Here is a 26756-nt window from a genome sequence, read left to right on the forward strand (position 1 = left end):
GATGGGAAAATACCATTTCATACTCCAATAGAATTTTAGATAACTCTAATTTTTGGTCATTGGTTAATATTGGAGATTGGTTTACTTTGTTTTGTACATCAGCGTGGTGTGATATGTGACTTATGTTATTGATCACTGGTGACAATCTTGCTGTAGCAGTTAATCTCCGACACTGACTCTCAGTTGTTTGTTTACCAATACAGTTATGTGTCACAAAAGATACCCAATATCTTATGTCCCCCTTTTCAACACATAGAATATTTTCCTGAATGTTTAAAATGGCTTTATATTCTAACAGCCAATCTAACCCAAATAAGATATCCCTGTTAATATTTTCTACTACTAAAAGAGTCTGATGAAATGAGATATCCCCAATGTTGCACTTTACTTGGGTTTCATGTTTTACTTTTCATTCCGGTTATACCGACTATGTACACTCCAGTTACTGGCAACAGCGGTAAGTGTTGTTTAGTCTGTAATTTGTTAAATAATGCTCTAGAAATCAGTGACACCTCACTACCAGAATCTATAAATATGTTAACTTCAACATTCTCCACTATTCCTACTATTATTGGTTGTGGATTATTGTTAGTCAAGTTTGTTTCTTCTAGTAACAACCATTCTTTTGTTGGTATCTTATGCATGAAATTAACATACTACTATATTACTACAACCTGGACCCCAACCCTGGATCCAAATCGCACTGTGTTTTCCTCATTATTGGTAATCACTGGTTGGTTACCAAAGCGGGGTATTAAATTACCATTTTGTACTCTATTACTGTTCGGTATAAATTCTTGTGAAGTAACTGGACCTATGTTCGAAGGTGGATGGATCTTCAGATAATTTTCATTATCATTATTCCAGTTACATTGGTGTACTCTAAGTTAGCCTCATGTCTTTTAAAATTACTATTACTATTATTACTACCTCTTGTGTAATTCTGATTTTCACTTTGATGTACATTCTCATTGTGATCTTTGTTTAAGGCCTCAATGGCATCCACAAAGGACAATAATTCTTCTACAGTTTTCCACCCACTACATATTATATCTTTCCTACCATAGATGGGTAAGGGTCTTATTAAAATTCGGACCAACCCTTCTTCCTCCATGGGCTTATCTAAGTACTTCACTCCTGTTAAATGCCAGTCAAAATACTTTCTCATCGTACCCCAGATACTGTTGTAATACTATGGGTTCCACAAATTGGGAATTAGTTTTTCTTGGGCACTCACTGACCACTCCTTAAACTTCTTCTGGAAGTCTGCCCAAGACGAAAAGTTTTTGATGTTTACCGTTCCCCACTCTGAGGCTTCTCCTAAAAGATACCCCACCGCAAATTCAATCTTTTTTTAATCTTCCCAAGTCTTGGACAAGGCTTGATTAAACCTTTTCAAAAAGTGAGTAGGGTGTACTTCCCTATCCGGCTTAAACTTAGGAAACTGCCTAGATAATCCTGAATTTGATCCCCACTGTAAATCTGTCATTACTTCACTAGTTAACACTACATTAGGAAAATTCATCCTATTTTCCACTTTGTCCTCTATAAGTTTGAATTATTTTCATAGTTTGTCTACATTTCTCTTAGTATTACTAAGATCAGAAGATAAAATCGGAGACACATTGTCAGAGGTTACTCTTTTGGCAACTTTTCTGTCTATCATCTCTTCTACCTATTCCTCCAGATTACTGATATTTATTATGTCAGAAGTGGCTAAATTCTCTTTAAAATTTCTTTCCACATTATCAACTCGAGAGTTAATGCCATCAATTTGTGATTTGACTATAGGAATTAGTTTGTCCTGCTTCTCAACACTTTCCTTTAAAGTGTGTAATCTTTGTTTTGCAGCATCAAATGTAACATTACATAAACTCTGAAATGATCCTAATTTTTCACTAAAGTCGGAGTCTACACTATGACACTTATCTTCAACATTGAATTCTAACTTCTTCACTAAATCTTGGAATTGGTTATTCTGTGTCTGATTAACATCAGTGAACAGCTGATTGACGTGACTACTTAAAGAACTAGTTAATTCACCTTTCAAATCTATTTCAACATTTTCCACTTTAGTGGTTAAAATGTCAAATTCACTCTTCAAATTTCCCATGCCTTCACATAACTGGCTAAATTCCTTATTTTGTTCATCTAATTGTGCATTTAATAATCCTAAAGTTTTATTCTGAACATCCAATTTATTATTTGCTTGAGTATTCACTGTGTCTATTTCTCTACTTAAATTAGCACTCCCTGCATCGAGCTTTTCACTTAGAGTTAATGAATCTGCTTTCTGGTCATCCAACTTAACAATCAACTGAGTATTTACTGAATCTAACTCAAGACTTTGAGCATTTAAAACTGTACTCTGTGCTTCTAAATTTTTACTTAAAGTAGTAATTTGGGCATTTTGGACTTTGATTAAATTTACTACTTCAGACCAGTCTGGTACTTCCCTACTCACTTTAATAGCTGTGGTTGGTTCTGAAGTTTCTCCTAATTGCTGTTCTTGATCCATAACTTTACGTGTTTTAGACTTTGCGAGCATTAAAAAAAATTCTACTCTACTTATAATGACTACAATATTACAGTCTGTTTCAACAGTTCCCTCCACTTTATACAAACAATAATTGTTTTACGCTCACCCGGCGTAGAGTTCTAGCTGCATTGGTTAGTGGATGTGTATTCAGTGCCAGTGAACAGCACTGTCGCTGGGATCGTTGAATGTTGGTTTCAGTGTCTGAGTCAGCAAGTGGATGTGTAGTCTGCACCGGTGAGCAGCACTGACACCGGCGTCATTGGATGTAAGGCTGGTTACAGTGTCGGCATCAGTTGCGATGTATGTGATAGCTGTGTACTCTCCACACCGCATCTTCTTGGTCAAAGTATTCTTGGTGTAACTCTTCTTAGTCTAAAATGTTGAGGTCTACTCTACATTCCTTTGACATTATTACTTTCTTAGGTCTTTTACTGTGTTGCATCCACAACTTTCTTCCATTTGGTTCCATGGTCTCAATCCAATTACTCAAAACAGTTTTCTTATCTTGTTATGTCTGGTTGCTATGGCAACCCAAAATATCTTCCTCCCATTTCCGTCTTAAACTTCCCATTTTCTTCAATTCCTGTTACTTAGGTCACCACATTCTAATGTTTTGATGACACGAGGAGTGGTGCAAAATGGGATTGCATTCACAATTCACACCCCTCTCTCATCAGTTGACTTATGTAACGGGTCTAGCTGATCCTCTTCTCTGGATAATCAGCTACATCGATCTCCCAAAAGCTTCTTCTCCGAAGGCTATTGCTGGTTATAGGAATTTAAAAGACTGTACTTTTGAAATAATTGGGTACTCATAAAAAACTTTCAGTTCAATAATTGTATATTTTCACTTCAACAGGAAACCATTTTACCATTTCTTGTATAAACACTTAAACTCTTAATTATTAACATGTCTTGAATCTAGTGAGTCCCAAACGTGAAGTAAGTGAAAGTCTCTATTCAATTCATGTTCATCTGTCTCTTTAACAATTATCACAGTACCATAAACCATGGAATATTACACAAACACTCCTTGTCCTTTTAATACAGCTTCCAAGGCATGAGCGGCAAACACTTGACGGTGCCACTCATCTGATGCAGCTCCTGTCCTATGACAAACGTCAATCCTGTGCACAGAGACATGTGTTGCACAGTAAATAGGCACTCTCACACTTATCTTTAAAACATCGCATGTTCAAGGTGGCAGATGGTTGAGCGGTTCCAGAATTTACGTGGAAATTCTTGAATCACTACAAGTCCTGGATTCATGTATGCATCAAAATAAAACCAGGATTTAGAAAGCACGTTTCAGAATCAATCACTGTTGTCAAATAGGTATTTTATGAATATTGGTAATTATAACTGTATTACTTCTGCTTGTTATTTATTCTGAAAAGATTGTAACAAATTGTAAATCCAAATTCTGTAACTTGTGCATTTATTCACAGACTTTACAACTTTTAATGATCAGCTTTGTTCCATCTTTGTCATAAATAATTCATCTATAGCAACTAAAGTACACCTTGTATTGAGCTGAACTAGGGACTGCACTGTGCCTTCACATAGAATTTCACCACTACCAATGTGGGGACCATTATCGAAGCTGACTCCTGGCATATTATCATCAACTATCTGATGTTGCTTATGAGAGACTTGTCAGTATCATCACTGGATTTCCAGCTACTGGATTCCAATACAGTGCAGTGACACACAGCATCAAGCTCAAGCAGGTGGCAGAAAGCAAATGCAATGAGACCCTCAAAAATTTTCCAACCACAACATGATCACCATGTGCCTTGGGAGAGGAATCTCTCAATACTGTGGATTATACTCATATGAAAATGACTGATAGCCCATCAGTTTCATGCCATCCTAGGTGTTTATTTCCTGGTCATCTTGCTACAAAGCAGAATGTAACTGTATGCTCAAGGAAGGTATTATCTGCCCTTACAGCAATTTTTGCTAATCATCCCTCCATCTAGTACCAAAGAAATGAACTTGTGGTGCCCACATGATGATTCTCATAGAAGGGCAATTCTGGATAGATATCCATATCCATGTTAAAGAGATTATAACTATGCTGCACATGCTGCAACTTCTGTAAACAGTCGTAATTATCACACTAAATGTATTCAGGTGTCTTCATGATACTTGAGTCATGCAAGGCTGCTTGGACTTGGCAAAGTTTTATTGACTTTGTGTAGCAATGTTTGTAATTCTGTTTTGCACATTCTAAAACCTCTATTCTGTTTAAAACCATAAAAAGTGCCAAATTTTAATTACAGTGTTGTCAGAATGAGATTTTCACTCTGCAGCGGTACTGGCAGAAGTAAAGCAGTGAGTACCGGGTGTGAGTCGTGCTTCGGTAGCTCAGTTGGTAGAGCACTTGCCCGCGAAAGGCAAAGGTCCCGAGTTCGAGTCTTGGTCGGGCACACAGTTTTAATCTGCCAGGAAGTTTCATAACATTGTTGTCAGTTATTCCAAATATTTATGCAGTTGAGAGAGAGAGAGAGAGAGAGAGAGAGAGAGAGAGAGAGAGAGAGAGAGAGAGAGAGGGAGGGGGGGGGGGGGGTGTCAGTGACATGAAGTACAGAGAGAGAGAGAGAGGGGGGGAGGGGGGCGAGGGGGGGGGGGTGTCAGTGATAAGTAGTTTGCACTTACTTGATGTCTTTAATTGTTATAGGTTCTTCTTTGGGTTGATACAATCATTGTAGGATAGTACTTCCTTCATGCTAGAGCTGCAAAGAGGTTTATCCATACATCAAATAAGTAATACTATAGACCAGGAACGTATTTTCTCTTCAAAATTATTTCATTCCCTATTTTGCAATTTTCACAAATTAACACACTTCTTGGCAAGAACTATTAACTTCCAACTGTTTTATGCTAAATTGCAACACATGCTCCAAGTGAACAAGAACAGAGATATAATAGTTTTATTACAAACATATGTGTGTTTGGTTGTATAATCAATATCCTTGACCAAAAAATTGCAGTTCATTAGCATTTCATAAAAGCAAAAAGAAATATAGTTTTATATTGATTTTATCTTTTTGAACAAGTACGGAAAACAGTAAGTATGATTGTAATTCTAAACCTAAATACTTCACTAATGAACACATCTGTCCAGTAAATACAATAATAATTTTATTTCTGATAAAATAGCTAATTTTATGTCAGTATTATGCTTCATCAATTGTCATTACCTCAAAATTCAAAAAATATACAACTTGCAATTTCGATCTCTGTGGAACATGTTCTAAATGGATAAATTCTCTGGTACTTGCCAAAAAACAGCATACTGGTATTCAAATTTCAGATGGTACGCAGTGCAGCACAAGGAGGTATAAGCAGTGTTGAGATCAGTTTGGTTGAAGCTTTCCAGTTTTTTATCAGCCGATGCAAACTGAAACTGCATGTTATGTTGTCTTTTAATCACACATTCAGTGAATATCGTAGGCGTCTACACTCATATACTAACCTAGTAACTTGTTGTGACTGCATATGGTTTGAGGTAAGTCATCTGTGAGTACATATAATGAAAGTTGGCTCCTCTCTCTGTGTTTTACTTCAACAGCTTTAATCTGTAAATTTATAATACATAAAAAGTTTTCTTTACTTTAGTATTTATGCTTTAGCTGCTTGGTAAGTACTGTGGATTAATAGCATTTCCATACTCAGCTTGGCTCCATAAACAGTTTAATGTGTGGTGATTAAGTGTTCTGAAAATAAACTCATTAGATAAGAGTGACAGTAGTTATATGAAAACAGAGTATTAGCAATTTTGAAACAGGAAAATTTATGAAAAGTAAGTCAGTCAGTGAATGCTTGATAAGACGGTACTTATCTTGAGTTCTTTGATTTTCCTTTATGTTCTTCTGTCAGCACTATAATGAACATTATAACTTAACTCCATCCAAACAGGCCATGGAAGGCCCAACGGGACCGACCAGCCGTTGTGTCATCCTCATCCCACAGGCATCACTGCATGTAGATAGGGAGGGGCAGGTGGTCAGCACACCACTCTCTCAGCTGTATGTCAGTTTATGAGAACGATAATGAACATTATGTGAGTAACAAATACTGTAAGATACCTTTGAAAGTGCAGACTTACATTATGATTTAATATACTCTGTGTGGAAGTTCAGAAAATAAGTATAAGTCCAGCAGAAGTGCAGAGAGACATTGATCTCAGCTACTTCTGTTTGAAAATTTCTAATACTCTGTTTCCACTCTTATCTAATGAGTTTATTTTCACAACACCTTTAGTATTAGCAGAATAGCTAAATATGAAACTGACATGTATTTATTGAGATAAAACAAATTCCACTGGCTGATAAGAAATAACTGGCTGCATTTGATCTCAGTGATTTCCATGATGCAAATAAACTCATTAGTAGTTGATAAAAATGGAGAAAAATGCTCTGTTTAACTGCAGTGTATACAAGAGAGGTAATAACGTGAAAAATCTTTATCATTATTTTATCATTGCTAAGGAAACATGTACCATACACAGAAGATGCTATGAAGTTGCTATATAGGTCCATGCTCAGTTACATATTCTGATGGAAATAATGCATAAATTTAATCTGTGCCTTCCTTTAAAAAAATTAAAATAAAATATTCAGTATGATTATGATAGATGAATATCCTTGTTATAACTAGGACCACAAGGAAACATATGGCCATAAAGGATATACAATTTATTGGTTCATGGAATGACATCAACAAGAATACAGTGAGAGTGGTTTACACATCTTGAACACTTTAATCAACTGGGGCTCTGGTTGCCTGCACATGAATTTGTAAAGAAGCTATGCATGTCATGTGCCACTAGTGTAGTGCCACAAGTGAATGGCAGACCTTGTGAGGGAGGTAGGTACTGAGGTGCCCCTGCAACCATCTTGGGTAGTTTTGGGTGCACCGCTTAAATGTCAGCACATGTTATGCTTGCTGTAGGACCAGACTTACTTCTGGTATGGGTGTTATGTGTGGTATTCAGTGAATTACTACATTCCTCCTTCCCTGCAGGGGGAAAAACCAGGCATCACCATCTATGGTGCTGTGACTGAAGAAATGTCCTTGGCATCCATGGCAGTGCTAGAGGCTTCAGCCAAAAGGGCAAGATGTTTCCAATCCACACAGGCCAGCATGTACAGTCAAAAGTAAAGGTTGAATAGCTCTGAGCACTATGGGACTTAATATCTGAGGTCATCAGTTCCCTAGAACTTAGAACTACTTAAACCTAACTAACCTAAGGACATCACACACAGCCATTCCCGAGGCAGAATTTGAACCTGCGACCGTAGCAGTCACACAGTTCCGAACCGAAGCACCTAGAACTGCTCAGCCACCGCGGCCGGCAAAAGTAAGTGGAATGAGGGTATCTCCGCTAGCTGTGGAGCCTGGCTGACTGGTGGACATGATGGTGTCAGGAGGGTGGAATCCATCTGGATGTCAAAGTCCACAACAGGGGGCACTGGTGAGGGCAACATCAATGGCAGACTGGAGAGGAGAGGCTCTGGTGATGGAGACCTGGCTTCTGTCACTGCTGTCCATGGCACCTGCTCAACACAGTGGTATGTGTTGGCACTGGCCACAGTAAGCTAACCCAGTGTGGTGAGCAGGCCTGCTCTCCCTTCAGAGAGCACAGGTCTGCCAAAGGATGAGGCACAGGCCCATAGTGTGAAGAACGGGCCCTGCACCCATCCTGGCATGCAACTGTTTCTTGTGACATGCCACAAGCCATTCTCTCTCTCTCTTGTGGCATGCTGCAAGCCAATCACCAATGAGATCCAAAGGGACTGTGCTGACTGTTGGTGACAGGCTGAAAAAAACCGTGAGAGCACTGTCCAACTGTTCTGGCTCAGACTTGTGTGCTGAGCGTGATTGTCATCAAAACCAGTGCCTCTGGGGATGTCAGCTGGCAACAAGAGTCTGAGCAATATCCACAGCTGAGGTCTGTGCAGGAGCTTGGTATGACTCTTGATCTAAACTGGCATTAGTTGGTAAGAGCCTAAAAAATTGTGAGTGACTCCTCACCCAGGAAACCTTCTATGTCTTTGCACATTTGCATCAGACAAGGTTCAGAAAAGGTATTCTACGTTGCTGTTTGACTGTGGATGGAAGGGAGGCACTGTGTGTATAAAAGTCTTTGAGAGATTGTACCGTGAACTGAGGAACAGAGTCCAAATCCAGGGTGCAAGGCAAGCTTCTATGGAGAATATCTTTGATGTGGCTTGACAGACCTGTCTGCTGTCACAGATGGACAGTCAATGACACTAGAAAAATTCGAAAAAGCATCAACTGCCAGTAACCAGAAACACTCAAAAAGGACCAGCAAAATCAATTGGAGTCTTTCCCAAGGTTGTCTAGGGACCTGCCATTGTGAAAAAAGAGTGCATAGCGCCAACTGATGACCTGAGCTCTTGCAGCAAACCATGTCAATGACTTCCACCTCCCAATCAATGCCCAGCCACAACACACGGTGGCATGCCAACTGTTTTGTGCATGAGATCCCCTAGAATGGTAATGTAATAAGTGAAGGACCTCGTGCCACAGAACTGCTGGAACCATGACTCAGGGAGTAAACCCTTCCATCAACAGGGGAATAAGGCCATCCGAGATGGGGGGACAATGGTGCAATGAATAAAATTCTGAAGTGGGACTGATGCCTGGCCCGACTGTCCGCCGGGCCACCCAAGATGTATCGTACGTATGACCTGCCAGAGCACCACATCCACTGTCACAATTGAGGTAATTAGGGAATTGGTGACAGGGAGACCAGCCACCATGTTTCTTGTCTTTGTATCCAGTTGAAAACAAAGCAGTTCATCCTGGTCAAACAAGGGATCAGGGTCCATGGTAAGTCAGGACAGAGCATCTACAATTGCATGTTGTGATGTGGCATGAAGGTGGATCTCATAATTGTATTCAGTCACCGAGAGAGCCCAATGCTAAAGATAATGAGTGGTGTTGTCTGATAACCACCCTCACCCCATACTGGAACAAACCTGTGTCCAGGACCAGATATTTGCAGGATTAAATGTTGCAAGACTTGGCACAGAGTGAAGACTGTCCTTAAGCTGAATAAAAGCATGCTCACAGGCTACAGACCAAACCAAAGGCTTAATTTCTGATGCAAGGGGCGGGGAATAGCTGCCAACCTGGAAATAAACTTGTGATAGTGTTCCACTTTGCAAAGGCCTGATGTTCCATAATTTCATGCAAGCGAATCATAAGTAAGCAATGAATTAAACTTATAGGTAAACATTTCCAGTTGGTATAAATATAATATAAGTGTTGTTACATTAGTGGAAGTGTTAGTGAAGTGTTAAAGAAGATTAAACAGGGTAAGAAGTTTATTTCCCTTCTCGCACCTATAGCACGGATTTTAGGCTTAATTTTGTGCACACATATCGTAAGTAAACAGTGACTTAAACTTATATGTAATCACCAGTTATTTTATTCAGTACTCTTTCAATTTTTTATATCTCTGCCTGAATAGTTTTTAGGGCCCTTTGTTTATGTTTTAGTCAGTGCTTAAATCAGTTTATACGATTTCTGTTTTTACCATAAGTGAGAAGTGTGTGACATGCCATATGATCATTAGTTCTGGGGTGTGGTGTGATGGGTGCTGTAGTTTCTTTCATTGGGGTGAATGTAGTGGTGTGGGAAATGAAGACATAAATGAGGCTCACCAGTGGTATTGTAGGATCTGCAGTAGAGTGCAACACGTAATAGGGGGAACAGGCAAAGGAGAGCATCAGACAGCTTTGTCATAAATCTTGAAAATAGATTTGACCTGTTGCCTCAGTCAGAATCGGATGAGCCTCATGTAGCTGAAGCTGTAGAAAGGGCACAACAAGCTTTCAAGGACTTGAAAAAGGCAGGGAAACTTGTAAAGAGAAAGAAAGTTCTGTTGTTTGGTAGTTCCCATGGTAGAGGTGTTGGCCAACTACTGCAGGAAAATCTAGGTCCAGAGTACCAGGTCACAAACTTTTTCAAGCCTAGTGCAGATCTGGGTCAGATAACAGAAGATGTAGGTTCTTTATGCAAGGATTTCCCAAAGGAGGATGCCATGGTAATAGTGGGTGGTCCGGGAAATAGCATTGACAGAGACCCTGAATATTCCATAGAGAGTGACCTGGTGGAGGCAGCGTCAGCAACAAAGCATACGGGTGTGGGATTTGTGTCTGTGTTGAGACACCATGATTGGCCTCATTTGAACTCTTCCATTGGGAGGGTGAACTTGGAGTTGGAGTGGCTGCTTAGGACGGATATAGGGTCCCATATAGATTTGATTCCTGCGGATGCTATCGACAGGTGGGACTGCACTAGGTATGGCCTTCACCTCAATAGGAAAGGGATGGGTTGATTGCAGAAAACTTAAGGGGGGACACTGTCACAAGTGGTAAAATACCAGTGGTCACAGGTGTCAGAGGGATGCCTTTTTTAGGATAGGGAAGGGGGAAAGAAAATGAGTTTTAAGAGAGATTGGCAGACACACTCAGTTTGAGAAAACAGATGAACAGGAGACAGATTTTAGCGTACAGCCTCCATTTAAACAATGTTTAACAGAAAGTAATCAGAAACTGTCAGTTCATCTTTGCCAAAGCAGTTATAATCCCATTACTATGCAGTATCAGTTATCTTTATTACACCAGAACATTCCGGGACTCAGAAATAAAGTTGATGAACTACTCATTTGTATTGATGAAATGAATTCATCTAACCAAATTGATATAATCTGCCTCTCTGAACATCAAGTGACCACTGGTATAGATATGATAGACATTTCAGGATTTAAGCTAGCTTCCTACTTCTGCAGAGTAGATATGGATGGAGGAGGAGTTGCTACATTTATTAAAAACTGCCATAAAGTCAAGATCATTGACATTAATAAATTCTGTTTATAGCAGCATCTAGAAGCATGTGCAACAGAAGTAGAGTTCCGTAACAGATCCTATATAATAGTAACTATTTACCAAGCACCTGCAGGAAATTATAATCTCTTCATAAATCATCTAGAAGCTCTTTTGGGTTATTTAACAGGAAGAAACAAAGAAATTTTGATTGCTGGTGACTTTAATACAGATTTTCTAATGCAGTCTTCCAGTAAACATTTACTACAGTTAGTAATGTTGTCTTTCAATCTAACTCTCACTGTAAACTTTCCAACTAGGATCACTAAATCCTCATGGACAGCCATTGATAACATTTTTATAGACAAATCAAGGGAACAAAATCATATCATAAAACCTGTAATAAATGGACTATCAGATCATGACAAGCAGCTCCTTGTTTTGGATGTAAATTCTAAGCAGATTATCAAGACAGCTAAATCTGAGTACAGGAGAGTAGTCAATCAACCAAAACTTGAGTGTTTTAGAAAACTACTCAAAGATCTGAACTAGAAAGATGTTTATGGTGCTCATGGCATGAATGAAAAATATAACACATTCATGAACAATGTCAGTACCATGTTTGAAAGCTGTTTTCCTCTAAAAGTTACTCAAATTAAACAGAAGTCTATAATAAAACCATGGATTACACAAGGAATAAAGATTTCCTGTAAGACAAAAAGGAAAATGTATCTGTCAACCAAGATTAGGTCCAATGCTGATGATTTAGCTAAAAACAAGGAATACTGTAAAATATTAAAAAAAGTAATCAGGCATCTAAACAAATGCACTACGAGAAGAAGATAGCAATGCCAGGGAACAAAATAAAAACAATATGGGATATAGTGAAAGAGGAGACTGGTACAACCAGAAAGGAACAGGAGCAAAAAGCATTAAGGGTAGATGACACATTAGTAATCGATGGGCATAGTGTGGCAAATCTATTTAACAAGTACTTTATATCCGTTACTGATAGAATGGGATTTTCAGGATCAGTAAATAATGCCTTTGAATGTCTGAAACTAGCCTTTACAAATAGCTTCAGGTACATGAATATGTCACTCACTTCACCAAAAGAAGTAACTTCCATAATAAAATCTTTAAAAACAAAGCATTCTAGTGGTTATGATGAAATATCAACAAAGTTAATTAAGGCATGTTCTTGTGAGTTTAGTACAATTCTAAGTTACTTGTGTAACCATTCAATTACAACTGGGATATTTCCTGACTGGCTAAAATATGCAGATGTTAAGCATCTATTCAAGAAAGGGGATAAAGAGATACCATCAAACTACAGACCGATTTCACTTTTGCCAGCATTCTGAAAAATTTTAGAAACAGTAATGTACAGGCAGTTTCTCAACCATCTGACCACAAATAACATATTATCAAGAACACAGTTTGGATTTCTGAAGGGTTCTGATATCGAGAAGGCTATTTACACCTACAGTGAAAATGTACTTTATACATTAAATAACAAATTACAAGCAGCAGGTATTTCCTGTGATTTGTCAAAGGCATTTGATTGTGTGAACCACATCCTTTTAAATAAATTAGAATTCTATGGTGTCATGGGTAGTGCTGCAAAATGGTTCAAGTCATACCTCGCTAACAGGAAACAAAGGGTGTCAGTGCAAGGGACTAGTGAATTAAGTCATCAGTCATCATCAGAATGGGAAGAATTTACATGTGGTGTTCCACAAGGATCCATCTTAGGGCCATTGCTTTTTCTTGTGTACATTAATGATATCTCATCAGTTACACTGCCAGAAGCAGAGTTCATTTTGTTTGCAGATGACACAAGTATTGCAATAAATAATACATCGAGTGTAGTTCTAGGCAGATCTGCTAATGATATTTTCATGGATATTAATAAATGGTTTAAAGCCAACTCAATGACATTAAACTTCAAAAAGACTCACTATATGCAATTCAGAATCTGTAAGAGGTTTCCACCCAGCATATGCATAAAGTATGAAGAAGAGCAGATAGAAGAGGTTGACAGTCTTAAATTCCTGGGATTACAACTTGATAATAAATTCAGTTGGAAGGAGCACACCACAGAACTGCAGAAATGCCTTAACAAATCTGTATTTGCAATTCGAGTGTTAGCTGACATAGGCAACATAAAAATGAAAAAGCTTGCATACTTTGCCTACTTTCATTCCATAATGTCATATGGTATAATATTTTGGGGTAACTCTTCAAGTCAAACAAAAGTTTACAGAGTTTAAAAGCGTGTAATATGTATTATTTGTGGAGTAAATTCACAGACGTCCTGTAGAAACCTCTTCAAAGAACTGGGTACACTAACTACTGCCTCTCAGTATATTTACTCCTTAATGAAATTTGTCCTAAACAATATATCTCTTTTTTCCAACAAACAGCTCCGTTCATACATACAATACCAGTAACAAAAATTATCTGCACAAGGACTTAAAAGCACTTACTTTAGTTCAAAAAGGAGTCCACTACTCAGGAACACTCATCTTCAATAATTTGCCAGCAAACATAAAAAAATTAGTTACAAATAAAAATCAGTTTAAAAGGAGCCTGAATGACTTACAAGTGGCCAACTCCTTCTACTCCATTGACGTATTTTTTAATAGAAACAAATGATTTATTGTGTATATTCATACCATTAGTATTGTTATTTCAGCAAAAAAAAAAAAAACTAAAAAAAGTGAGACTTTGTGAGATTCTATTTGAGGCTTGTGGCCTGCAGAGAGGCTCATGGCCTGTAGATCAGTAAACAAAAAATGGAGATTAAATAGGTGATCCTCCCATGGTAACACCTGTTATGACAATATCATCAGGATAGTTCATGCAGTGTGGGGCATACATTGCAACCTGTTCTAAAAATCAGTGAAAGATGCCAAGTACACTAGTGACAAACATTAGCCAATGTTACTGGTAGAGGCTGAAACATATGTTAGCCACAAGCAACTCATCAAATGTAATATGAAGCCTAATCTGAAGATAACAGCAAACATTGTGAAGAAACAGTATGAACATCGATACCCATTGATTTCTGCAATTACCGCTGGTCGTGTACAAATCGAGATACCACTCCTATGTGATATTTCCATTCAACATTTATGGTAAGAGGCCCACCACTTGGGGTAGGTTGCCCACTCAGACTGCACTAGAAAATCATGGCACAAAGGAGTAGTGTCTGTTCCTGCTGCCAATGACCCTTTTGTTCAGGTCAGCCCAGTTGGCTTGTATTTACTGTGGCCACCTCCTTTTCCACAGCATGTTCAGCTCCAAGAGTGAGAGCTGCACATGGTCAAAAAAACAGAAACAGCACTCCAAGCCTCTAATTAGCAGCTCATGGCAGGGGAGACCTGAAAACACTGTGCATTGTTAAAAACCTCTTCTAATGTACAGTCCTCAAACTGAAAGGCATGTGTGCACCTCCTTGTTTGCAGGCAAACAAATGATTGCATCTCTGATCATGTTGTCCACAAAAGACTTCTGAGACTTAGACATGACAAATGGAAACTTTTGACTGAGGTTGTGAACCTTGCCCACACAGGCTTGATACAATTGCTGTGACTCTTTATGACTTTGGTTGAATTCAGGACGCACAGTGGCCATATGTGTATGCTTTTGGTGGACATCAAATGTCACATATCATTGAAAGAAAGTGATGCTGATTCTAGCAGAGGAGCTGACATGCACATTTAGTGATACAGAAGGGGGTATCTGTCATAGGAAAAGAGCTTTATGAACACACTTAGAATGCCACAAAATGTTGGCAAAGCTGCTGTCTGGGGGTGGGGCGGGGTGGAACAGCAACTGATGGCTGAGCCTGGATCAGCGTAGCCAACAGCGATTTCAACATGCCCATATGCACCTGCTGTAGTTGCAGAAGTAATTGGAGTAAAGCCTCTATGGGTGAGTTAAACTGCAGAAAAATCACAAAATTCCAAACATATAAAAATTTGACCCTCGACATCACCACTTGTGTTCTAACTAGGATCAGAATGTTTCTTATGGCCATAAAAGAGATGAAATTTATTGGGACATGGAGTGACATCAATAAAAATACAATAAAATAGTTTACATATCTCAAACACATTTAACAAATGAGTGCTGGAGGTCCATGTATGCCCTTATGAAGGTGCTATCCACGTCGAATGTCACTGATGTAGAGCTGTATATGCATGGTGGACCTGGTGATGGTAGTCAGTGTTTGGGCTCCCCCTGGCAGCCACCTCAGGCAATTGTGGAGGCCCCATTTGAATGCTGACATATACTATGCTTGCCGTAATGGCCTGACAGTAACCGGTGGGTTCCTGCAGTGCTGTCAGTTGTCTCTAACAGCCCCGGTCTTAGAAAAACAAATAAAATTCAGTATTGATTCAGTGCTATTAGTTGTAGCCAGCTGTGCTCTACAATCTGAGATTACTTCTTGTTAAAGTGATGAGGTATGGAAAACATAATTATTTTTAAATATTCTACTTCTTCATGATCTTGTCTCATTAATGATATATTAATATAATGGAAGGAAACATTCCACGTGGGAAAAATTATATATAAAAACAAAGATGAGGTGACTTACCGAACAAAAGCGCTGGCAGGTCGATAGACACACAAACAAACACAAACATACACACAAAATTCAAGCTTTCACAACAAACTGTTGCCTCATCAGGAAAGAGGAAAGGAGAGGGGAAGACGAAAGGAAGTGGGTTTTAAGGGAGAGGGTAAGGAGTCATTCCAATCCCGGGAGCGGAAAGACTTACCTTAGGGGGAAAAAAGGACAGGTATACACTCGCACACACGCACATATCCATCCACACATACAGACACAAGCAGACATATTTAAAGAGCTTGTCTGTATGTGTGGATGGATATGTGCGTGTGTGCGAGTGTATACCTGTCCTTTTTTCCCCCTAAGGTAAGTCTTTCCGCTCCCGGGATTGGAATGACTCCTTACCCTCTCCCTTAAAACCCACTTCCTTTCGTCTTCCCCTCTCCTTTCCTCTTTCCTGATGAGGCAACAGTTTGTTGCGAAAGCTTGAATTTTGTGTGTATGTTTGTGTTTGTTTGTGTGTCTATCGACCTGCCAGCGCTTTTGTTCGGTAAGTCACCTCATCTTTGTTTTTATATATAATGATATATTAATTTTGCTATTTTCTTTTTATTTAATTTAGACAGGATTTTGCCTTTCCAGAATACTTGGTGGTGTGTAATACAGTGCATGCAGAGATATGAGTTTATATATTTGTTATTAACACCCAGATCAGATGCCCATGAAATTGTTTAAGGCCATTTGCAACTCATAGCCTGAAAATACTAGGTTCACATAGGTTCTTGGCACTTTTTCTTGTGGGAGGGAGATTGGAGGAGTACTTTTTATCTTGTGTCAAAGTTTTCATGTATTAATATTAGATTTTCTACACCTTTTAGCAGTGTTGTCTGTCCTGGTTGCTATACTGCCCACAGATAAACTTTGCCTCTGCATAGCTCTGGGGTATATAATGAACTAATTTGTTCAGAATTTGTATCCAAAATCAGTGCCCTAATATTTTACATACACCTCAATAAAGGACTGAACAAATTATATTCAAAATATACAGTCAGTGCTTAAGCTTTTTATAGTGCTCTCTTTTTTTCAGCTCTGGCAAATAGCTGCAAGTTTCAAATATAATCAATTATGCCAAGCACTTGACTTTACCTACACTGAATGAAAGGTCTGTTTGTACATTAAACTGTCCAACTCTTGAACTGAAGAGCAAAGCAACTCTTAAGCATCACTTTACTTGATGGGTTAGACTCATCCTGTACTTTCTACAAGGTACATTTTGTATCTTCTGTTTGGCAATAACTTATATTATTTCCTCTTACTTCAAGCACAGTTTCAAATGAGCAGAGATTAGTTTTAATTTAGGTAATCTTCCTGAGATTGATCTGGAAACTGATTCTTGATTCTTCACTTACACTCAAATCACCTAAAAGCCACAATTGGAAAATGTTTCTTTCTTTTTGACTATTATGACAAAGCATCAACAGCAGCTACCATGTTAATGTCAACATATTTCTACAATTTTATTCTTCACACATAATGTTCATCTTCAAGCCCTTTATAAATCATTTGTAGACATAACTTTCATATACAGTAACTAGAATAATACAATACATTGATCTTTACATAACCAGATCTCAACATGAACTGATCTTTCTGTTTTTACAATGTACAATAAAAGACATCATATTTTATTCTCACACTTACTCTTTGTTTTTAAAAACCTTGCTTACTAAGCAGGTAAAGTACAATTTTTTTGTATCTTCTCCTTTCATTAGCCTTTGGCTAGTGGACAAATGTTAACTGTGATATCAGGTACTAGCAACATTGCAGCAATAGGTGAAGACTGATGTCAACTATGTGTTACTTGCCACACCATACATGAAACAGAGAAAACCACACTAACAAATATTACTAATCTATCTTATTATAACACCATGCAGTCATCATTTTTTGGTATTCACGGCCTACATTTCTCCCCATGAATCTTCGCTGTGGAAAACTTCAAATATGGTACCTATATGATCACACTACACTATCTAAATGTCAATAGTTCTTGTAAATGTGGTTCATGGGTCATTTTCCCTCATGTACCCCTTCCATGAGTGAACAAGCAAATCAAAATTTGAGACTTTGACAAGCACTTAGCCATTCTATGTGGAATTTACTTTTTAATCCTTATTATAGGTATTGGAAGATTCTCCTTTGACACTTTTTGTGTTGTTTTTCTACATACATTAAAAGAAAAAATTTCAATGCCAAGAAGAAGTTTTACAACTTAAACAAAAGTTGTTATGTGTGTTTATACATATGAAGTATGATGTCTTTCATATGTACTGCCAGTTGCATAAAAGTGGTGCTAGTAGCGCCACTATGAGGATGCAAATCAGGTTTGCTTTAAATACATGATAATGGTCATGTGCATTAGTTACCTTTGAGATTGGGTGTGGTGAGTTACTTACTCCTTGGCACTACAGCCTGTGTAGGGCTGTGGTCTCCAGGACAATGTCCAACCACTCTTCTTTGGTGGCTGCCTTGTCTCTCCAAATTCTTCTGAAGACCTCCTCCAAAATGTCTAGCCATCTGGTCATTGGTCTGCCCCTTATAAATTCTTCACCTGCTTTTCTCTTGAAAACTTTCTTGACTGTGCTGCTTTGCCATTTTTTCTGCATGTCCCAGCCAATGTAGTCTATTACTGTTTATTTCTGTCATGATTTCTGGTTTGCTATACAACTCTTTAATCTCCTTATTATTTCTGGCTCATAGATTTTCCTAGGTATCTTCCTTTCACATCTCTGCAACAACTCCTCATCATTTTGTGTCATTGTTATAGTATAATAAAATAATGGAATAGATGATAATAAAATGCGTGGCTTTTTAAAATGTATTGAATTAATGAGATTAATTTTTCGGCGTGAATGACAAGCACAATAAGCTGAGCTATGCCTGGAAATAAGTCCGTATTAGTTCATATTATTTTGCAGGGCGGAGTAGTTTCTTTCTCCGCTGTAGATTTGTGCTTACCATTCTTTATAATACTACGTTTGGTCGCCGCGTTCATCTTTGAAGTCTTGACCGTGTTCCTATTAAGCTTATCAGATCTTCGTAATTTTCCAAAGTACACAGGTGGGCTTCAGTTATTGTAATTATTGTACTATTTGAAATAACAACTCACACGACCTTTCTGTTAATAAAACAATACTGTATTTTTCTAAACGGTGCACATATGAAATCCACACTCCTCACTTATTCATAGCGACCCCAAAATGGCGGTCTACAATTACTCGCTAAAAAATTGACGTGCTTCTCACTCTTTCACTAGCTGAGCGCGAATCCCTCCTTCCTCCTACCGGTACCAGAAAAAATCCTCTGTTTATTAACAACTGAAAGTCAAAAAATACATGACGGTAGGCATAGGCTCTATGATGGGCTACCGCTTCATCTTGTCTCTTTGCCTTTAAGGAAGATGAAAACATAAAGGAAATGCAAAAGGTTTATCACATTGTCCAAGTCTCCAAACCACACATCACCAGAGGTCTCAGTACTGCATGATACACAGTCAACTACAGATTCCTACTAAGGCTTCTTTCTTTAAGTAGTTTAATCAGTGCAAAGTAACTCCTATTTCCAGCTGCAATCCTTGCGTGTATTTCTTCTCTCATATCATTATTCTCAGGTATCAGTGACACAAGATATTTAAAGCTCTTACAATGTTCATATTCTTTGTCATTTAAAGTCATGCTTTGCTTCTTTTTCCTTCATGATACCTTTGCCTAGTTGTTAACATGTACTTGGTCCTTGTCTGATTAATTGTCAGCTCAATCTCTGCTCCACATCTTTCTAATTTTTCAAGTTTTTCTTCCAGGTCCTGTTTCTTCCTGGATAACAAATCAATTTAATCTGCATATGCAAGATCCTGCATCACTTGGGGTGTATTTTTCCTTCTTTTCCTGCTGTTTATTTTGTAAGATTTGTGGTGTGTCTTATACCAACAATAGTGGGAAGTTGTGTCCCTGGCCAATATAACAGGGCAATATTTTGCCGACACCAATACACCACCAGATGAAAGTAGTATTACCTTTATCCTCTCTTCTCAGAGTAGTTTTTTGGTGTCCTGGATCCTTCCATGTCCCCTCCCTGTTTATCCAGCTGCTGTGAAAGTTCTTGGAATGCTTCCACAAATTCTCTCTATTGCCCTACTAAATAAATAGCCACACTTCTCACAATCAGGGGATATTTTGCCAACATTTTCACTTTACTTTTCACAACACAACTAACAATTGCTACGGTAATACCTCTCTCTTGTACATTCAAACATCCATTGATGTATATTGTAGGACCTAAGAGAAAAACCAGAAAAACAACTACCACTCTTCAATTGTTCATTATGCCCTTGTTGGTGCATCATTTAGTCCATGGCTCCTGGTTTCAGACACTTGGTGCACCATGGCACAAATGGCTCCTGGATGACCAGTGGTTGCAATACCATTTTTACTGGTTTCCTTCTCGTCGGCTCCACCACTGCTCCACATTCACTGCATACAAGAAAGGAAAACACACTGTTTCTCTTTCTCGCTAGATTTATCCTTATTCAGTTTACTCATGAGCATCTCTTGATGACGGCTTTTCAATGGTGTGCTGGGATGTTTACAAATATCCTGAAACACTACACACTCTGTTCAACAATGTTCCCCCAGGATTTCCGCTTTCTGTCTTTCACATTACCCTCTCCAAAATGACATTAAACAGAATATTGGAGAGCACATCACTCTGGCACAGTCCTTGGTTAACTTCAAATACCTTTGATAAAGTGCCCTCTATCTTTACATTGCATACTGTTCTTCTCAAAGCCATTTGAACCAGTCATGTCAGTTTGTTGGGTACTCCTGCCTTTTGAATTGCCTTCCAGAGTTGATCCCTTTTGGTATTATCATAAGCTTGTTTGAAATCAATAAACAGCTAGTAAACATCAATGTTATACTCAAACATTTTTCAAAGATCTATCTAATAATAAAAATCTTATCTGTAATGGATGTTACTTCTGAAACCACACTGGTAGTCTCCTAATACTCTTCTACATATGTTCCGAGTTGCCCAGTCTTGATTTTGGCTAATACCTTATATACTATACAGAGTACTGCAATTCCTCAATAATTTGCACAGTCAGCTTTACTGTCTTTTTTATTTATAGGGCAGAGTATTGTTGTATGCCTTTGTTCTGGGATATTTTCTTTCCACCATATTTCCACTATAATCTGATGCAAAACCGTTATTACTTTTTCTGTACCCAATTTTTCCATTTACGCTGTAATATTGTCTTCTCCTGGAGATTTATTGTTTTTAAAAGTCTTGATACTAGCTTTAACTTCTTCCAACATAGGTTCTTTGATGGATTCCTGGTACTCTTCTTTTCTGTTTACTTCCTGCTCCAACCCTTTTACATACCACCATGACCCGCACCTTCATTTTCCAATTCCGTATTCACTAAAATACTCCACCCATCTGTCTAAAATGTGATCTTTTCCTCCAATCAGATTTCCCTCCTTATCTTTACAGAAAACTGCTCTGGGTTGGAATCACTGTCATATAGAATTTTCTTTTTTTCTCAGCAGTCTTTCACTATTTCAATTCATCAATCCACCATTTTTCAAATTCTCTCTTTTTTCTCCTACATTCCTTATCTGTTCCTTTCTCTTCTCCTGCTGTTCCTCTACAGTTATTCTTGTTCTCCTCTGCAGCATTCTTTTTCTGTGCCTCATTCCTTTCTTATATCGTCTTCCTACGATCTTCATGAAACAAGCCCTGGGTTCTCAGTTGCTTCTTTCTACCCAGTATGGTTTCAGCTGTCTCATGTATTATACCTTTGACCACTTCCCATCGTTCTTCAATCCCCTCTCCTGCCTGATCTTCAGATTCATTAAATCCATTTGTCAAAATAGTTTTACACTGTTGTGCTGTATTTTCATCATTTTTTAACTTGGCATCATCAAACTTTGGCACACCAGGTTTCTTGTTCTGCCTGTAATTGGCTATCCTCTGTTTGTATTTGATTCTTACTAAGTAGTGATCACTGTCTCCATCTGCACCATGACAATGATCCACTTCTAATTTATCTAACGTGTGTCATCTATCTATGAGTAAGGGATCAATCTAATTTTTTTGTGATCCCATGTGGGGAGCATCATGTAACTTTCCTTAGATCCTTCCTTTGCATCCATGTGCTTTTAATAATCATGTTATTGGCAAAGTCAATTAGTGTGGTACCACTATCATTAGAAGATTCATGCTGACTTTCTTTACCAGCTGCTTTCCTGTATGGAATTTCTCTTCGTACTTGAGCATTGACTTGAAGTGGGCTTTCATTCATAGTACAAAGATTCTTTCAGCAACAGGCTTAAAGTTCAATATGGCTGCCTTATGAACATTATCAACCAGTGCCTCCATATCCTCTGCTTCCACCGCTGTAGAACAACTTGTGTGTCCCAGGTGCTAATATTCCACTTACTTTCCATCCGAGCTCTTGTTCTGCCATCATCAACACATTATATTTCTTCATTTCCTTTTTCAGGTTCTGTAGTCCTCCAGTCTTGTTCACTGTACTCACATTCCATCTTGCTAAATACCTATTCATATGCTGTTTCCATTGCCAAGGTTGTTTATCCATTACATCCACTTCCTTTGTCCTGTGGTTCGGTAACAAGCTCCTTTTTCTGGGGTAAGGCTGTTAGCGCCACACCTAACCGTCCTCCTTCATCCAGGCTTGAGACTGGCATTGGGATTTCGGTGGTATCCCCTAGTGGCAGAGATGGATGTGGTAAGTTACTGTTAGTCAAGAATGCTTTTAATACAACAAAGATGCTAATATCAGCACCTCGATGAAGTTGAATGAGATCATGTAATAGGGCTTTGAGAAGCTGGATGTTCTTTCTGTGATATCGCAGAAAGACTTGACAGGAATGTAGGCACTGCACAAGAGTGCTGACAGCAGTGGTCATAGGAACTTATGGTCATAAGATGATTGGGCTCTGTGTGGCCACATGGCGCTACTTGGAGGGAGTATGGAATGTTCAGCATATGGTGCTGGCACATTGTACTGCATCTGCAACATCAATTTGAGCAATAATTGGCACCACAGTGATGCCACGAACTGTTACAAATTGGTAACTTCAAGGACAGCTCAGAGCCAGACACAATGTAGAATGTATTCCTCTGGCCCTAAAACATTGTCATTTGTGACTTCTGTAGCATCAAGTAAGAATTCAGTGTAAGTCAGGATGGAGGTCTGTTATGTTTTCTGATGAAAGCTGGTTCTGCCTCGGTCCCAGTGATGGCCGTGTGTTAGTTAGAAGGAGGCCAGCTGAGGGCCTGATACCAACCTGTCTGTGTGACAACAGACACACTGGTCCCACACCTGGAGTTATGGTCTGTAGTGTGATTTTATAAGAAAGCAGGAGTGCTCTCATGGTTGTCCCATGCACCCTGACTGCAAATATGTACACCAGTCATGTGATTCAACCTGTTGTGCTACCCTCATGAACAGCATTCCAAGAGGTGTTTCCCAACAGGGTAATGCTCACCCACAAACCACTGCTGTAATTCAACATGTAACATTCAGTACAGAATGTCGACATGTTGCCTTGGCCTGCTCGATCACCAGATCTGTCTCCAATTGAGCACATATGTGACATCATTGGATGATGACTCCACCATCATCCACAACCAGCATTAACTGTCCCTGTAGTGACCGACCAAGTGCAACAGGCATAGAACTCCATCACACAAACTGACTTCTGGCACTTGTACAACACAATACATTCACTTTTGCATGCTTTCATTTAACGTTCTGCCACTTATATGTGCACATTATCCCGAAGTCAAAAAGTTCACAAGCATAAGTCATAATTGAACTCGGAAGGATGTTCTCGTAAGACTTACCAACTGTGTAATATCTCTGCAACATTTGAATCACATTAACTTCAGTCCATTTTGTTTGTAAGCCTTTCTCACAGTATTTATGAAAATACAATCAACACATGTGTTATATTACATGTGTACATATTTACATTTTGTTTGTAAGCCTTTCTCACAATATTTATGAAAATACAATAAACACATGTGTTATATTACATGAGTACATATTTACATATTCATACACCTCATCCCCTAGCCTCTTTTCAGAAGCATAGGAATATTAATCACAGTCCCATGTGAGCCCAAGGTGAAAAGTAATTGACTTGTGAAAGAGATGGCACTACTGTCAATGAAATTTTGTTTTGGTGGTTTTAATAGGTATTGCTCAAAATAAATTGTATATAATCTTGATCTACACAATAGCTTTGCTTATGTGACCGTTCAAAATAATTTTGGGATGTATGTTTCATCCAAATGCATAAATTATATAGACAAATATTTCCAAGGATTATCACCAAACTAGCTGACAAACCTGGCATTACCTGAGCATTCCTTTTTACAATTTTCTACTAGAAATGGAAACAAGGAAATGAACTGTGTTTGTAGTGAAGTATCAAAAAAAGTTCATTTCCATCTATTTATGAAAACACTTTTGAAGTTATGAGCAGGTGTACAAAGAGATATGCATAATCTACAAACATATAATTACAGTATACAAGTGAAGAAACATTAATCTGGACAGTTTTCTGTATGCTGGGCACAGTTGCTTCATGTGTCTAAAACATGATTTTGTAATCCCTACGGCAGTGCCTCTCCATAGTTCTACAGATGGCTACTGCTTTTACCTACAGTCATTTGTACTTTGCAGCTGAAAGCTGTCAAAAGAGCTGCCAGGTGTCAGGGATTCCCTTAATTTGACTCAACTGTGTGAGTGTCTTAGTAGTAAATTATATGTGTATTAATACTTCGTGCATGATATGGCAATGTTTATGACATCATATCGCTTGAACTATGTGTCACACATTGATGTATTTGTGTAGGTACATTCAATGGCATATGAGGATACTCTCTGTGTAATATGTCACAAATAGAGATATTAGCACAGGGTTAATAAATTTGAATACCAAGTACCATATGCCAGTTTTTCACACATCTCAGTGTTTATGAAGTCACATGTCCTGATCTGTGTGTCATACAATGATATAATTTTGTAGCTGCATTCAGTTGCATATGTCAATACTGTCTGCAAAATGTGCTGTGAATGGAGTTAATAGAAAAGAAGTAATAAATTTAAATGCCATGCACAATGCGACAGGTTTTCATCCATCTCATTGTTTATGATACCATATCTCTTGAATTGTGTGTGGTACTATGTTATAATTTTGTATGTCCATTTTGTGGCATACATGGATACTGTCTGCATAATTTATTGTGGATACAGTTTGTAGTGCAGAGGTTATACATCTAAACATCATGCATGGTGCAACAGTTTTTCAATGTTGACTAATGAGGCATTTCATCCTTCATTTTCAGCATTTTAGAAATGGGCTACTGAATTCAGACATGGCACTATTTGTTTTGAATGTGGTTCTTATACCCATACACATACACTGAATATGTGGAATTTGTAGTTTGTTCATTAAATGGAACTTTTCATGTACTCTTATCCATATATATTGTATTTTTCATCACATAAACTCTTTGACTAACATCTCATTTTCATCTCTTCATAGCCATGGACTGATGATGCTTTAGAAAAAGTAGCACAACGGTATCTGAGCGATGCACATGTGAGTGATCAAACAAAGACAGCTGCAGTGGATGTATGTAAATATTTTCATCTCACAGCTGGGTATGCCTGAATACTCTATATTGCTACATTTTGCGACTATATTATATTTAGTCATTTACCCATTTTTAATGATTAATATGATGTAACTGTCCACTAAAAATAACTCATAGAATATTAGAAATTAATTTTATCCTTTTAAAGCTATGGAAAAAAGATAATATTTATTGTGTATGTTGGTAGGATCATCTGCATCTACATCTACATGGCTACTCTGCAAGTGACACTTAAATGCCTGACAGAGGTTTCATCAAACCATCTTCACAATAATTCTCTATTATTCCACTCTTGAACATCATATGGAAAAAATGAACAGTTTTCCATTTGAGCTCTTTATATTCATACAAGTGGTTCTCTTTTCTCCAAAGGTCTCTTTAATTTTCCAGTAGGCTTTATGTATCTTACCCCTAGTGGTATATGCCTCTAAATTCTTACATTTGTCCCGGAACCACCCCTGCTTAGACATATTGCACTTCCTGTTGATCTCATTTTTGAGACGTTTGTATTCCTTTTTGCCTACTTCAGTTATTGCATTTTTATATATGCTTCTTTCAAATTCAAAATCACTTCTGTTTCCCAAGAATTTCTACTAGCCCTCATCTTTTTACCTACTTGCTGCCTTCACTATTTCATCTCTCAGAGCTACCCATTCTTCTTCTACTGCATTTCTTTCCCCCATTCTCATCGATTATTCCTTAATGCTCTCTTTGAAACTCTCTACAACCTCTAGTTCTTTCAGTTTATCCTGGTCCCATCTCCTTAAACTCCAACCTTTTTGCAGTTTCTTCAGTTTTAATCTACAGTTCATAAGCAATAGATTGTGGTCAGAGTCCGCATCTGGCCCCGGAAATGTCTTAAAATTTGAAACCTGGCTCCTAAATCTCTGCCTTACTATTACATAATCTATCTGAAACCTTCCAGTGTCTCAAAGCCACTTCCGTGTATACAATCTTCTTTCATGATTCTTAAGCCAAGAGTTAGCTATGATTAAGTTATGTTCTTTCAGAATTCTACCAGGCT

At 38.2% G+C, this 26756-nt stretch overlaps 1 protein-coding gene across 1 annotated transcript in view; it reads left to right on the forward strand.

Annotated features, from left to right (window-relative positions):
* The first annotated feature begins 5268 nt into the window (after positions 1–5268).
* LOC126482097 (dynein axonemal heavy chain 7-like) overlaps positions 5269–26756 on the forward strand; it is a 482833-nt gene continuing 461345 nt past the window's right edge. The window contains exons 1-3 of the mRNA XM_050106073.1: positions 5269–5490; positions 5859–6053; positions 25621–25739. Coding sequence (XP_049962030.1) covers positions 5269–5490; positions 5859–6053; positions 25621–25739 — 536 coding nt within the window. The remainder of the gene's footprint in view (positions 5491–5858; positions 6054–25620; positions 25740–26756) is intronic.

The sequence above is a fragment of the Schistocerca serialis genome, chromosome 5 (genome assembly GCF_023864345.2).
Source record: "Schistocerca serialis cubense isolate TAMUIC-IGC-003099 chromosome 5, iqSchSeri2.2, whole genome shotgun sequence".
Taxonomy (NCBI): Eukaryota; Metazoa; Arthropoda; class Insecta; order Orthoptera; family Acrididae; genus Schistocerca; species Schistocerca serialis.